Genomic DNA, 16,103 nt, shown 5'->3' with positions numbered 1-16,103 from the left:
ACAGCACCAAGCCTGTCAGAGTTTAAGAAGTGTTTGGACAACACTTTCACCACATGGCATGATTCTTGGGGATGGTCCTGTGCAGGGCCAGAAGCTGGGTTCAGTGATCCTGTGGGTGCTTTCCAACCTAGCATATTCTTTGATTCTGTGATTATTTGAATTCTATTGCTGGTATTTACAGATGATTTGTAATTTTTATACTTCCCAAGGCAGAGGGAGCTTGGCAGTTTTACTATAACCACACACACTTATATTCTGAAAATGGTATTACAAGAAGTGAGAGAACCTGGAAAAATATCCTTTAGTTATTGCTTGAATATTACATTATGAGAAATTTTATGTTACCTGCGCTTATCCATGTAATGATCCTCATGGTGAGTATGTTCCTTGAATTTTCACCATCATTAAAAATAAATGTAATAAACAGCTATCCCATGATGACTTTCAAGACAATATGTGCAGTATATCAGCTCTATATCATGGTACATATCGGCTGATAAATACCTGATAAATCATTGTTTAACTGAAAAAATACATTTGAATATACTCACCCCTGAGCCCAGTATGGAGTGGATCATCCTCAAAACTATGCTAAAGCACAGGGAAAATAAGAAGCCAACATGGCTTCACTAAGGGCAAAGCATGCCTGACAATTTGGTAACCTTCTACACTGGAGCTACTGACCCTAACTACCTGGACTTCTATCAAGAATTTTACACTGCTCTGCACAACACCCTTGTCTCTAAATTGAAGAAACATGGATTTGGTGGATGGACCACTCTGTGGATGAGGAACTGGCAGGATGTTGCACTCCAAGAGTTGGGGCAGACAGTTTGATGTCCAAGTGGAATGTCCACGGTGCTCCTGAGGGGTCAGCATGGGGATTGGCGCTTTTTAACATCTCTGTTGGTGACAAGGGCAGTGAGACTTGACTGTACCTTCAGCAAGTTTGCTAACACCACCAAGCTGTGTGGTATCTGATGTCTTGGGAGGAAGGGATGCCATCCAGAGGGACCTGGACAGCCCTGAGACATGGAAGCAATTGAATCTCATGAAGTACAAGGGCAAGTGAAAGGTCCTGCTTCTGGTAAGGGTAATCCCAAGTTCAAGCACAGGCTGGGTGGAGAATGGATTGAGAGCAGCTCTACAGAGAAAGACTTGAGGGTATTGGTTGATGAGAAGTTCAATATGACCCAGCAACGTGTGCTTGCATCCCAGAAATCCAACTGTACCCAAGGCTGCATCAAAATCAGCATGGCCAGCAAGGTAAGGTAGGTGTGTCTGCTGCTCTACTCTACACCCATGAAACCTTTCCTGGAGCACTGTGTCCAGCTCTGGGACTCCCAACATCAGAAGACATGGATTTGCTGGGGGTGTCCAGAGGAGAGCCACAAAGATGATCACAAGGCTGGAGTACCTTTCATATGAAGACAGACTGAGATAGTTGGGGCTGTTCAGCCAGAGAAGAGAAGGCTCTGGGGAGACGTCATAGCACCTTCCAGGACCTAAAGGGGCCTGCATGAAAGCTTTTCAAAAGGACAAGGAAGAACGGCCTTAAACTGAAGGATGGTAGATTTAGATTAGATGCAAGGAAGAAATTCTTCACTATGAGGGTGTAAGGCACCAGGAACAACTGTCCAGAGAAGTCAGGAATGCCCCATCTCAGGAAGTGTTCAAGGCCAGGTTAAAGGGGGCTTTGAGCTACCTGGTCTAGTGAAAGGTGTCCATGCCCATGGCAGAGGTGTGGGAACTAAACAGTGTTTAAGGTCCCTTCTAACTCAAACCATTCTGTGACTCTATGATCCTATGAATATGAATATTCTATATTTATGAATATGAATCCCAGGATATGCACCACAAAAGACAACTGTTTGAGTCTGGGATGGCACTGAGGAAATGTCTCTGCACTCACATAATTGTATGTAGTAAAGCAATGTAGTATGCAAATTCAATATCACCTACAAGCGTGCTCATACATTTCCACTATTGCCCTGGATACTGATTTGTATGCCAGCTCCCTGAATAATTTCTGCATTTCAAATGTCCTCCCTCATGGACCTTTTGGCACCTTCCTCAACACTGGAAGATGTCTCTCCCAAGTAGCCCAACCAATTTCAGGCTGGATCAGGCAAACCAACAAAGCAGCACCTTGCCATCTTGAATTTCTCTTGGGTCTTGCAGAGGAGCCAGACACTCCATGCGGAAGGCAGGAGCCATAGTTCCAGATTCCACTTATTTGGGAGCAAGCAGGACCAGGTGTCCTAGCATCACTGATAATTCTAGATAAATACTAAAGGTAAAGAGATAATGAATGTATTTTATTAAAGTACAAGATTAACAAAATACTTACTACCTTTAGAAAAATGTGGCCAGAAACAACAAGAATGAACTCTTGCACCTATCTGTCTTTTAGTTCAGTTTTACAAAGTTCCCTGTCTGCCTCCTCCAGCTAAAAAGCTACCTGAACCTGCACAAAGGTCTCCCAGATGAGACCCAGTCCTTGGACAACACCATGTTCCTACTGCTTTTGCTGAAGAGGCTCCTGGCCCAGAGGTGTGCTGCACATTTGCACAACCATTTTTCCGTGTTCCTGCAGATTCACATCTTCTCTCCCTCCCCTCTATGACTGTCATTAATTCATAAACTTGATATTCAACAAGAATAGAAATTTTCACACTTTCTCCAAGGGATTCTCTGCCTGCCTCTGTAACTTTCAAAATGCTGGCATTTATTGGGAATAGCTGAAAAAAAAACCAACCCCCACTCGAAAATTTTTAAAAATTATGAACCACAGATTATAAACCACTCTACTTAACCACAAACCCAGCAATGACATACCACAAAGGAAATGTTCCTCATAGGCTAATGGGGAAAGGTTAAAACCTTTCAAGTGAGTCCTTCATATTTTGAAAATTGTAATTTGTACATTTAAACAAGCAAACAAACTTCATGTAAGAACAGAAAGGAGAACAACATGAACAGATCTTCAGAGTGGGGAGGTGTTTTGGATAAGTGATCCACACTTCATGGAGTGGCACCTGTACAGAACTGGGGGCAGTTGTGGCAGGTAGAGCTCAAAGGATTGCAACATTACAGCAGACTGATCTTGAGCTTGGGATTTACAGGTCATAAGGAAAGGAAATCTACGGAATCACCACATATAGAAAGAAAAGACCAGCTGAAGAAATGACAAGAAGAGCCATGTCCAGGAAAAAAAAAAAGAACTGTTGTTTTGGAACAACTTCTGTGGATGAAGCCAGTTCTTAGGAATGAGTTATTCATGACTGCTCAGGAAGTAGACAAAGTTTTCTCTAGGACTGGATGGGGTATCCCCTATCTGCACTACAGTGAACATTGCTCTTAAGTGAACTGTCAGTTATAAATGATAATGACTCTGTTTAGGAGCAATTGAAATTTGTTTTTTGTTGAGCACCTGCCACAACTGACTCCCCCAGATTGCCTATTGGCCCACCAATATCTGGAAAAATAATAATACATGTTTCGTTGTCTGACAGATTTTAATTTCTGTTTATTCAATCAGAGACCCACCAGGTCCAACAAGACTTTTTTCATCCAGACAATGCTGAAATCTAAGTACAATATTTTAGTTACTCATCAGGAAATCAGTATTAATACTGCAAATTGAAAATGCTAATAAAATTTATGAAGGCAGCATAAAAAAGCATTCATAAAAAAATTTCACTGGTGAACAATTTGTTCTTTACTCAGTTCCTTTTTAATATTAATAAAGCAGGACCTTTCAAGGCTCATCTGGATGAGAATCTAGCAGCATAAGGAAGCAGAACGTAACTCAAGCAAAATTTACCTTCCCCCTCAAACAATGTTCTAGAAAGAGATTTACATGAGTTAGGATTGGATCTGTGCACAGGGATGGATGTTAACAGCAGTGAAAACCAATGACTCTACTCCATAGACAGTAGGCCAAATTTTCCATTAAATTCAGGTGTTAGAGGACTGAAAGAATATATATTTTAAGGAAATGTCATAAAATATCTCTTTAAAAACACAAGTTTCAAGTGACTAGCTGATATGATGGCATACATGTTTCATTTCTTGTAACTCTATTTTAGTGAATAAAGTAATAGGGCACTTTTAAAAATGAACAGCATTTAATTGCAGGAATAACTGTGCATGCTTTGTTTCTGTCTTGGAAGAAAGTCTAGCTATCACCTGGCTGATGAAAAAGGATGTGTGTAGCCCTATCATAAGCTAATGCTTCCATAAATCTCTGTACTCACTTTTTTGAATTTTAAATATAACTTTTCATGAGCAAGTTGGATGCTAAACAAAATAAAAATGGTTTCTCTGCCTTCAGTAATGTTGATACTAGAAATTTTCTCATAAACCTGAAGCCCTGAAAAACTTATATGGCAAAGAAAGTGGAAAGGAAGATGCTTTCTGTTTCCCTTAATGACTGAATGTTATTTATTCTGGGTACTCTAGAAAAGAAAATAAACAAGTTTCTGCATTCAAAATACAGTACATTTACATAAAAAGACAATCATTAAGCATAGTATAGAGCTACACTTGAGGGGAATAAAAGTCCTTTCCAAATGCTGACATGAATATTTATCTTTGCAGCATTGATCAGGGCAAATCACAGCAGCCAGCCTACCACTGAACACTCTTGGATTTACTTGGGCTTCTGAAAAGATGCATGAGCTTACCGCTTCATCAGCCATGGCTTCCAGCAGAGCTTCAGCAGAGCTGCTGTGGCTGACAGCTGTCATACGCTCCAGCCTCCAGAGCCATCGAACTGCAGACTTTACAGCACGCTCAGACACAGGAGTGCATTTCTGCTGCCACTTCGTGAGATCCTGAGCAGCCCTGAAAATGAGATTAACTATAAATCAGAAAGAGTGAGAATCATGCTGGCAGAACAAGAGAGTGGAGCTCTGCTATTGTTACAATTCTTTTATATTCTTAAATAAGAATTACAGTATACTACAGATACTAAATCTAGACTTGCAATAAAGGAAGCAGAGAAAAAATGAAACCATAAGAAAAATACTGTAATTTTACAAGGTGGTTTTTTGACACAACTGTTTCCAAAGTAGGATGAGAGGAGATAAAATCTTTTTAAAAGAGTTCCTGATTCATAATTCTTCTTATCATAAAATCTCAATCAGCTTTTTAAAGTATGGGCATGAAAAAGAAAAGTTTATTCCACAGGGCATGAAAAAGAAAAGTGTATTCCACGGGTCTTGTTCCACAACTTGCTCCACGATCTTGGTGTCTGAGCACTTTTTTTGGTAGTACAGCTGATCTTTACCTAGCCACCAAAAATAAAATTTATGATGCCAGGCTTTTTGGTATTTTAATTGACAAAAAACTGTAGTCTTAATGGATGAACAGAAGTACAAAGACAAGCAGCACTTTTGCCTGTGCACTTGTACATAAAAAGGCAGAAAGGAACCATAAAACCAACTAGTCCCAGTATCTGTGATATTCCAACAAGAACTTTTTTGAAGAGTTTCCTGCAAATCTAAAAGGCAAATATATTATCCAAGATTCTTTTAAAATAGTAATTTATATACTATATTGTCTTTTGTTTCCATCTTGCAAAAACAAACAAATTGATGAACATAATTATTGTTTCAATTTTGACTTGGCTTTGCAGTTCATTTTTAAAGAAAAAGTTTTCTGTTCTCAAAAACTATGGAACCTATCTGCTTTGGAAAATATCTTCTTATCTACTTTTCCAACAGGTTGCCCTGAGAAGCTGTGAATTCCCCATCCCTGGAAGTGTTCAAAGCCAGGCTGGACTGGGCTTTGAGGAACTGGTTCTAGTGGAAGATGTCCCTACTCATGGCAGGGGGCTTGGAACTAGATGGTCTATAATGTCCCTTCCAACCCAAACCTTTCTGGGATTTTATTATTCTCCTTTTCAAATCTCAGTAGTATCACAATCTAGAGAATTAAGATAGGGCACCTGAATCAAACCTGTGCCCGGGTAAAATAACATTAAGAATCACCATGTAACTGCAAGTTAACATTGTGGAGCCAATTTTAAAATTATATTACCTAATTTGTGCATCATTTTTTTCCACTCATCTATCCAAACCAAACATTCAACCTCTCATGCATGCATGAGAATTTTTGCAGATAGGTAAAATACGAATAGCTACTTCTATTCTTCTAACTAAATGCAAATTAATTTATTCCTCTTAGGGAACAAGCGCTTGGAAATCTTCTTTTGTTATGGAAATCTACTATTGTTTCCTAGTGCTGCTACTGATTTCTGTGACCATGGAAATCTACAGAAACACAAACGGCTATGCCTGTGCCTATGGCTCTTGGAGGAGTGCACATTTAGCTGCAAGGCAGAAACCTGTAATGTCTAAAGACACAAGAATGCAATAGGTGGTCAGATAGCACCTCACAGTTTCACTAATACTGCAACATCTGAAGGGCATTACTGCTTTTGCAAATCCTTCTGATTTTGCAGATGTGCCAACATGTGTGTTGTTACCCTTTATCTGTTCTTCAGGGTAACAGCAGCCTTCTGTTACACTGAAGTGGCAAGTTCAACATGGCTATGGGCGAAAATTGGTGGGAAATCTACAGATATTAGCATGACATGAACCATGACAATTTCCAGTATAGAAAGTCCCTTATCCAAACATGTATAACACACAACTCCTTTTTATTCTACAGCAATGGGCTGACTTGGACTTCTTTGTCCACCCTGAGGAGACCTGATTGTGGCCTTTCAGTACTTGAAGGGACTTAAAAGAAAAATGGGGAGTCTATTAATAGGGCCTGTAGCAATATGACAAGAGATGATAGTTTTAAACTAAAAGAATCTATATTCAGACTAGACAAAATGAAGAAAATGAATTTTTACAATGAGGGTACTCAAACACATGAGCAGGTTGCCCAGAGAGGTGGGAGATGCTTCATCCTTGGAAACATTCAAGGTGCAGTTGAATGTGGCTGTGAGCAACTTGGTGTAGTGGAAGGTGTCCCTGCCCATTTGCAGGGGTGTTGGATGAGATCACCTTTGAAAGTGCCTTCCAACCCAAACCATTCTTGATTCGGATTCTTTCTGCTTACCGAATGAGGTTGAATCTGGAAATTTGTATCACCTGTTCCACAAGCACCATAGAAAGTGCATCCCGACATAGATCAAATTCAGTTGGAGCTGCAGTGCCAAAATCCATCACAATGACAATGCACTGTTCTTGAATCACTCCAAATATCTGCCGGCTCTCACTGGTTAACCATTCCATTCGCTGCTCATACAGCTCAATAGCTCCAATTAGACAATCCACAAAATGAAGAATCAGTTCTTTTTTGGCTGTCAGCTTTATTCAAATAAGGGAGAGAAGGAAATTGAACATCAAAACAAATAATACAAATGCAGCCCCAAGCTTAGCACAGCTGCATAGCTAGTTTGTAAGTGTCAGATATGCCAGCTAAGGTGGCAGTAAAAAAAAACCATTTTCCCTCCACTGTTTCAAGAGCAAATACTTGACAAATGCATCTAAGCTATAAAGAAAAGGCATTGCATTTTGTCCTAATTGCTTTTCATAATCTTTTTATGTGAGCATGGGACAGTGCCAGTGGGTTGTCTGACTTGTCTGTCTCAAAACTGGAGCAATTAGAATGAGCTGAACACAGGCTAGGATGTAGAAAGGGCTGCAGAGCAGATGGGGGAACAAACAAGGACACAGAAACTTTGTACCTTCTCAGACTAGAACTTTGACTGGCTTTTAAAAAAATTTTTGCAGCAATACAAGGCAGCATACGGTTTGGTTCTAGGGCACTTCAATCTCCACTTTGTCTTTAGCATTTGAAAGGAAAATGTAAAAAGTTTCTTATTTGTACTATTATTCAACTAACAATGCCCAGCATTACAGATTAACTATTTGTGGGTAGGTGCTTAGGCAAATTTAGTTCAACTAACTGCAATCAACAACTAAAACTTCCCATATCTTTTCAGTAAAGCCAAGTCTAGATTCAGTATTAAAATTAAAACCAGCACATCCTCCCTATGAATAAGTGTATACACATTCACCATAGCCTGTGAGTCTAAAAATGCGCCACAGATTTCCCCAATATCTCTGGCCCATGTGAGCTGATTTACTTGTCGCCTTCTACCTCTAACTTTCTTTCCAGGACTAAGTACAAAACCTTGGAAATACAAATGTTTTTAAACAAGAACATTTCTCAGAGAGAAGACATTTTGTGTATCAGTCTGCACATTTCTTCCTCTCATTTGTATTTTTCTGTGTTCTTTAATATCAACTCAGGCCCTGTAATGTGCCTCCCAGATACAGACTCTCAGGCACTCTGCCAAAGGAATGTCGGCCTGGGAAGGAGCACTTAGAAATCCAGTTTCCTCCTATGACAGTCAGATTCATACAAAGTTTATTGCACTACACCAACCAAACTCCATCTTAAATAAAGCGGTTTTCTTAGAATATTCCCTCATGTGTAGTAAGCAAGTGCAGATTTCCATTTCTCTGAGGGCCAGCAAACTTCTGACTGTCCTGCCTAATTTTATTCATTCAGTTTGTATCCATTTATTTTTGGACTAGCATGCCTAGCAGAGAAAAGTACAGCTTCTCCCTATCCCTGTAACTTGCCTTTCTGTAGCATTCAAGGGCAATAATACTACTCTTCTTCTGTCTTCTTTCAGGCTTACATTTCAGCATCAACCAAGCCTTCTTGTAAGATCATCACTCTACTGCAGTTCATCCTACCAGCTCTTCTCAGAAGCTACTCTGTTTCAAATGGCTTCCTCTAAGCCTGTACTAACTGTATACAATATGTGCTCAACATCCTAAAGGAGATCTGACCAGATTTTATATAGTAGCAAAAATGTCTTTCCTGCTGCTCACATGTCCTAAGATTAAAAGACATTATGTAGATATTTCATACTGAATTAATGGAACTAAAATGAGGGGAAAAGGCTCCCTGAAATGGTTCTTTACCCATTTTTAAGCATTGTGACATCAGAAGTGACTCTAGTCATCAGAAAAACGACAAACCAATTGCTTTTGTAAAATTTTTTATAAATTAACTCTCTCCCTTCCACACTCACAGGCACATCTCTTCAATCAGAATCCATTCTCTTAACAATGGGGTTGCCAGCAGCTGTTGCTAAGACATTCCTTAGAACATGAGCCTGGGCAGAGATCCAGCTAGCTGTCTCTGTAGAATAGACTGAGCCTTTTGTGACCTGCTGGCACTAAGCAAAGCACTGCTTTGCATTGGCAATGACAGTGCACTATGTCTTCTTATTTCAGTGTCCCCATTTGTTTTATTGATTACAATTTTATTTTTTTAACTGGTTCTGAGCATCTTCTCTTTAAGGGTTCCCTTTTTCAAGACAGGGTAGATGTTGCTTAGAAACTGCAATCATGTCTGGAGAAGATTTACTGCAGTGCTGCACCAAGGCAAGAGACTAAGACTTAGAAAGGAAAAAAGATATCTAATTTTTCTACCACTGATAGTCATCACAAACAGATTGAGAAATCAGAAGAAAAAATTATCAGAAGATAAAGTTCTCACAAAGAACAAAAGCATTTTTTGTCATAGGAAAGCATTTTAGTCTCATCCTTCTGCTACAGTGATAACTTCTAAGGGCATAGGGAAGGTACCACAAGCCAGCCACACTTACATTATACACGCTGCCATCTTGTGCTCTCTTGTACTGAGGAAACAGACCATCTGCATATCGAGAAGCCACAGGTTTCCCCAAGGTGGTCACATAATCTACAGTAAAATTTACAAAATATCAAGTTGCTAATCTTCAGAACTACTTCAAAAAGGCATTTTCCAGGCTGATGTGTACGTCATCCATGTGTGAGGCACTTGCATCAGTATTGAGCTCTTGACATTAAGAAACTTGAGAGAAATTCTAATTCTGCTTTTGTTTTATTTTCTGATTATATCTATGATGGGGCCCTGAGGCTTTCAACCTCTGGCTGCATCTCCTGCTGTCCTTGGCTGCATTCCCTGGCTGGACCCTAGGCTTGGTTAATTACCTCGCCCTGCTGCAGGACTGTATCCTGTTCAGTGAGGGCACTACCTGGGCTGCAGTCCCTTTTGGCTCCTGGTTCATTTTCCTCCCATACAGCAGCCCTGCTTTTGCTGCTTCCTCCCAGTTTAGTCAGAAGTGAGGAAAAAACTCACATCTAATTACTTACAGGCCAAAAAGCTACGCAGGACTTTAATTATTGTGAGGTTTGGGCAATCCACAACAGGACTGCAAATATTTGTCTGTCAAACCAAATACAAAATCTGGTACAGATAATGCTGTTCTCTTACACAACTTAATGGGTGCAGAAGTGAGTGCATCTAAGGAAAAGGGTGCACTCTGCACTTTCACTAGCTAGAAATCTTCTCCAGGATCTCCACTGATAGGAAAACATTAGGGGTGGGAATAGTTAACGTCATAAAGCAACTATCTGTACACCATGCTGCCCTGCCAAGCTAGTACATTCTGCTCCTAACACTGTAACAACTTTAACCCTGCTTAACAGCTTCTTCTTCATCTGCAGCATACAAGATATCAGGAATTGCACTGGTGATCTTTGAATGCCCCATGGACACAAGCCAGCCAAAACCTTAAATTATGCAACCTAGAACTATGGCAATACATTACAATTCCTACTTCTCAGGCAGCAAGCTGTTCAAAGAAAAGAATATATTACCATGCTCTGCAAAGCACCATTATGGCAGTGGTTAATAATTATTAGCAAACTCTTCCCCTCCAGCTGTCAGATAACTGCAAAGGAACATTTCTCTATAGTCTGACTTTGCATGAAAAGCAGACTGAATTCTAATTAAATTTCACTTTTTCCTTAAAGCTGGATACCCAGAAATAATATCCTATTCCCAAGCACGTTTACTAACCCTGATGATCAATAATAGATCACAGATTATGGCATGGCATACATTATGTTTGCCATCTGAAAGGAGACAGAGATCTTATCGCATGTTATTTGCAAGAAAAAGATTAACAGTCTCAGCAGCACTAGCTATTTCTGAGCGACAGCTATATTGGTGAGGATGTGAACTGCAGCCTAGGGTAAAGAAAGAACTTACAGTTGGGTAAGGAAAGCCATTCTCAGATCCTAAGTCCTTCTCACATTAAAAGGAGAAGGAGTTTCTCAGTTCTTTGAACTGGCAATGTCAGCAACTGCAGATACAGCTTCCATTTCTGCCATTATCATAAGAGAGAATGTGAAAATCTCCACTGCATACATTGGGGTGCAGAATCAGTGTGACTCTCTAGACTATTCAAAGTTGGGGGATTTATTATCCTGTTATTGATATGTCTTTTACCTTTCCTGTGCTGGAATCCAATCTGGGATAAAATCTGGGACAGGGACAATTTGTTTCTTTTGAGACCATAACGCTGAAGCCATTCAGAAGAAGAAACAAGGGACTGTACATCTGCTCTCCACTGACCAACTTCCAGACTCTTTTTCTTCTCTTTTGATTTCTTCTTGTGGACCTTGTGGAAATCTTCAGGGTCTTGCCTGTGCTTTGAATCAAAGGCAACTGCTGTAAAGAGAAATGAGGGAAACACTACATTTATATTGTAACCAAACTATTTCAAAACCAAATGAGATTAATTTCTCCTTTCTTTACCTGTATTCCATGGTACTGTATATATGTATAGCTTACCTCTTGTTTTCTTTTTTTAATACTGAATAATGTCCTTAATCTGGAAAGCTGCTCTCAGTCCTACACATCCAGTTGCTGTTACATCTTTCTATTCATCCATATACATTCACTTTCAATTTATTAAAGTAAATGTCTCTTCTATGTTGAAATTCAAGCCCTGAAATATAAGTCCAGTTTGCCAAATGGCACTTCTTCCAACTCCTAAGACATCTCTCCTAAGTCTTGGAAATCAGAACACATAATAGGCATTCAAAGATTCAGACCATTACTACATACACAGTAGAAGCATTATGCAATAAACAAGTATTTCCTAAAAATTTTACATTTAACTCCTCCTATAAGCAATAGCATTGTCCCCAGAAGAACCTGACTTTATTGCAAGGCTGGTGAGATTCCCTCTGGTCAAATCACTTGCCTCAAGTTCAAAAGATGGTTCTGTCAGTTTCTGCTCTGGGCTGTGATGGATCATGTGCATGCACAGAAATCATGGACATGAAGGTCCAGGTTCCTTTTAACTTCTACAGGACATGGGACACACCTGAGCATGGCAGTATGGTTTGCTAGGCTAGCTCTACTTGCATTTGGTAGCAGCAGCAGCTCAGACCCCAGAGTGCTGAGGCAGAAATGGAAGCAATGACAAACAATAATGCCTCTGTTCTTCAGCACAGAGGCTCTAGGAGGACTTTGTATTTCCTGTTCATTCCCAAAATACTCTGCATGAGCTAAGCTGTCTCTAGTTGATTAAATGTCCTTGTGTATCTAAGTTTATTTTCTGTGGTCTTTGGAAATTTCTGTACATTTTCTCCAGTACCAGCATAATCTGGTGTGTCCCAGTCCTCCATTGCCCATATACCATAAACTGCCTGTAAATGTACTGCATACATTGAACTGACCCAAAATACAAAGCAAGGTACCTCTGTCTCTAATGCCTAGAAAATAATCTTCAGTCTTGTATGGAATATTATTAGAACTCCCTGCTAAATTCAAGTATTATAACAACCAACCTGGTTCGAAAGGTTCATTAGATAGACAGTTCCACATTTAACACTACATAAAGGAAATAAGACTCTTATCTTCAGAAATCATCCTTCAGAGAAAGAGGGCTTCCATGAAGTGTAGACTGACATGAGTTCTTTCACAGCCATCAGTCCTACAAGCAGGATGCTGGGCTGGCATGCCTGTAGAGGCTGGCATTTTACCATCCCTCCTTTGCTCTGTGCAGAAGCAGCAGTGACAGATGTTAACTCTAGAGAGAGGCAGGTGTAGGTTTGCAGCTGCTCGAGCTTTGAATACAGTCAGGCATTGTTTATAGTCACTTCAACAGTCATTCCCAGTTTCCTTCCCCAAAAATACATAAAAGTCAGCACAGCACCCCACACACAGCCCAGGTGAGTGTGGCACAGCTTCAGAATGGCTTGTCTACAGCCAGCATGCACACCACAGTGCTCCAAAGGAAAACTGGAAGTTATCTAGGAGAACATGGAATCTATGCAAAAATAGTGATGAAATACTCACAGTCGCTCCAGGCAAGTCTCTTAGATGGATTAGCAGTCATGACAGAACTCTTGACTGGCAGCTCCTCTTTGCTTTATTCTGAAACCTTGGGGAATCACTGTTTTAAAAAATTAAAATATTGCCATGCACAGGTCAACATGAACTAGAGACCAGTTCCACATGCCCAGCTAATAATAAACCACAGAAGGATGAGATCAGGGTTTTCAACAAGCAAAAAAATAATGTAAAAATGATGTAAAAATGATAGCTACTCCCCTTCTCAAGAAAGGCTGATGTCAGATCTGACAGGGATCCACAAGCTCAAAAGCAGGAAATCAGGAAACTGGTAATATTTTTTCCCTTCCTTCACTCCAAATCATCATTAAAAAGAGCCAATATGCGAGAAAAATGAGTGTGGTGCTTTGGCATGCTGTCAGCCAGTGTATAATATTCTATTATTGCTTTGCAGTATGCCTTACCTTTGCTATAATCCAATTGATGACTAAACCTGGAAGTATCTGAGATCCAGTTTTGTTTAGAGATTCATAACTTTACATATAAGACTACAAGCTGAGTCACAAAGAAAAGGAATTATGTGTGTGAATTCGGTATAAGGCCCAAGTGTGAATAAGACACAGCAGAGGAACAGAAGACAAAATGCTAGACAAAGCAAGGTAGCATACAGTGGCTGAGTGTATTGCTTTGAGACACTAGTGCTTTGGTTTTTCTTTAAGTAAGTAAGATGAATGAATAAGAGATATTTATGAATCACTAGCAGGCCAGCTGTCAGCCATTGTCATCAAGCAGTTTTTCCCACAGTTAAGCAAAACCAGGATAAATATTTAACCCAAAGTCTTAGTCTTCTCCCTCTTTCTTCATTGCAGAATGGAACATGCTATTTATTCCTCTTATATGGGTTTAAATACTCATGTGGAAACATATAACCCATTTCATTTCAGTACTCTCATGGTAATAGCTAAGACATATTCTAGCATGCATCAGAGAATGAATCCCAGGTGCTGACTCATTTTCCAGATGCCCAGAGATATGGCAACAGATTTTCCCCTGCCTCAGCCTCCAGCACCACCTCTAGTTGCTTGTGAACAACACCTGGATGTGAAATGTTAGCTCTGTATGAAAAGGAGCATTTGAAAACAGATGAAGCAACTTCCAATGGAAACACTGAGTTTTACCTCAAATCTTGGAAACAGAGAGCTCAAAACCAATGGTAGCTGGGATGACCTTCAGCCCAAGATCTGAATCCAAACAGGTTATTTTCAAAAGGTGAACCAGAGTTCATCTGAGCACCTCTACCCTTTCTGCTCTGGCCAGTGCAAACAAACTGCTAAAGCCGTAACCCAGCACTGGCTTGGGGTGTGTAGCATGTGTGGGTGGCAATGTTTGCTGAGGCCATTCCGCTGGGCTGTCCCTGACAGGCAGGAATGTCTTGGGAAAGCCCACATGCCTTACAGCCCAAGAAGCTGCCCTACACCACCTGAAGCACCAAAACCCAGAAAAAGGCAGTGCAGGGGGCTGAGCCTGGTGGCTGCCCACTGAGGAAATGGAATCATGAAATCACGAATGGGTCAGGTCAGAAGAGACCACAGTGGGTGATCTGGTCCAGTTTCTGCTCAAGCAGGCAGAGCTTTCTGCCAGAGCACATGGTGCAGGATTGTGTCCAGGATGTTCTTGAACATCTCCAGGGAGGGAGACTCCACAACCTTTCTGGACAATTTGTTCCAGTGCTCAGTCACCCCCACAGCAAAGTTCTTCCTCTTATTCAGGTGGAACTTCTCGTGCATCAGTTTCTGCCCTTTGCCTCCTGTCCTAGTGATTAGCACCACTAAGAAGAACGTGGCTCCCTCCTCTTGGCACACACCCCCGTCCGCCCCCCTCCCTTTAGATGTTTATACACTGATGGGGTCCCTTTTCAAACAGGGCACAGGTGTCACAGCCGAACCACAGCGGGGCCTTGGAAGAGGGGAAGAGCGGGACAAGGGCCAAGATGAGCACCGGCTACGTCGCCCACCGGCGCTGCGGCCTCTCAGAGGCCACCTGAGGCAACCGGCCGCGTCCCTGTATCACCGCATGGCAACGGGGAAGAGAAGCCGGGGCCTCCGGGGTGAAGGACCACGGCTCGGCGCCAGCCCTGCGCTAGCGCCGGGACCCGGCTGCCGCTGCCCTGCGGCGGGACCGGGGCGGCCGCCTGAGCCGCCTCCTCTCCTCCCCCAGCGCGGTGGCGCCCGCCCGGCCTCCCTCCGCCCTCACCTGCCTCCAGCCGCGGCCTCTCCGCACCGCCGCCTGCCCGGCCGCGCTCGGAGCCGCTGAGAGCCTGGAGACAGCGCGGTTGCTACGGCACGGCCCGGCCTCACCCCGCGCCGCAACCACCGAGCGGCGGGAGGGACGGCGCGAGGGCTGAGCTGCCTGAGGGCCGGCGGGACGGGCACGGGCATGATGGGCACGGGCATTGGCATGGACACGGGCATGATGGCCACGGGCACGGGGATTGGCATGATGGCGGCTCCGGGGCCACTGTCCCTGACCGTGCCACTGTCCCTGCCGTTGTCCTTGCCCCTGCTCCTGCCAGCGCCCCCACCCTGCCCCTTCCCCTGCCACTGCTGCCGCGGCGACACCGATGCGGAATAAATTCATCCTCAACAGGCGCCTGTACAACGCCGTGCATTCATTCCTTGGGGAGCCAGAAATACGCGGGCCAACTTGGAGAGTTACAGAAATCTATATATAGAGCATTCGAGCCTTCTGGTCTCGTTAATTCTTAATTTAGGCTAAGCCGTTGACAATATTTATAACAAGAGCAGCCACGCATGTCCTTTCTTTAAGTCAGAGGAGCTGGCTGGGGAGTTGCTGTGCTCACACAATCACAGAATCAGTCAAGTTGGAAGGGACTACAGTGGGTCATCTTGTCCAACCTCCTCAAGCAGGGT

General features: G+C 42.1%; 1 protein-coding gene across 1 annotated transcript in view; it reads right to left on the bottom strand.

Annotated features, from left to right (window-relative positions):
* VWA3B (von Willebrand factor A domain containing 3B) overlaps positions 1-15,502 on the bottom strand; it is a 60,573-nt gene extending 45,071 nt beyond the window's left edge. The window contains 6 exon segments of the mRNA XM_064714777.1: positions 4,689-4,848; positions 7,078-7,328; positions 9,650-9,744; positions 11,320-11,541; positions 13,180-13,276; positions 15,427-15,502. Coding sequence (XP_064570847.1) covers positions 4,689-4,848; positions 7,078-7,328; positions 9,650-9,744; positions 11,320-11,541; positions 13,180-13,219 — 768 coding nt within the window. The 5' untranslated portion in view covers positions 13,220-13,276; positions 15,427-15,502.
* Positions 15,503-16,103: the final 601 nt, after the last annotated feature.

Source organism: Zonotrichia leucophrys, chromosome 1, assembly GCF_028769735.1.
Source record: "Zonotrichia leucophrys gambelii isolate GWCS_2022_RI chromosome 1, RI_Zleu_2.0, whole genome shotgun sequence".
NCBI lineage: Eukaryota > Metazoa > Chordata > Aves > Passeriformes > Passerellidae > Zonotrichia > Zonotrichia leucophrys.
The sequence above is the reverse complement of the archived record's forward strand: the minus strand, read 5'-3'. Positions and strand labels throughout refer to the sequence as shown.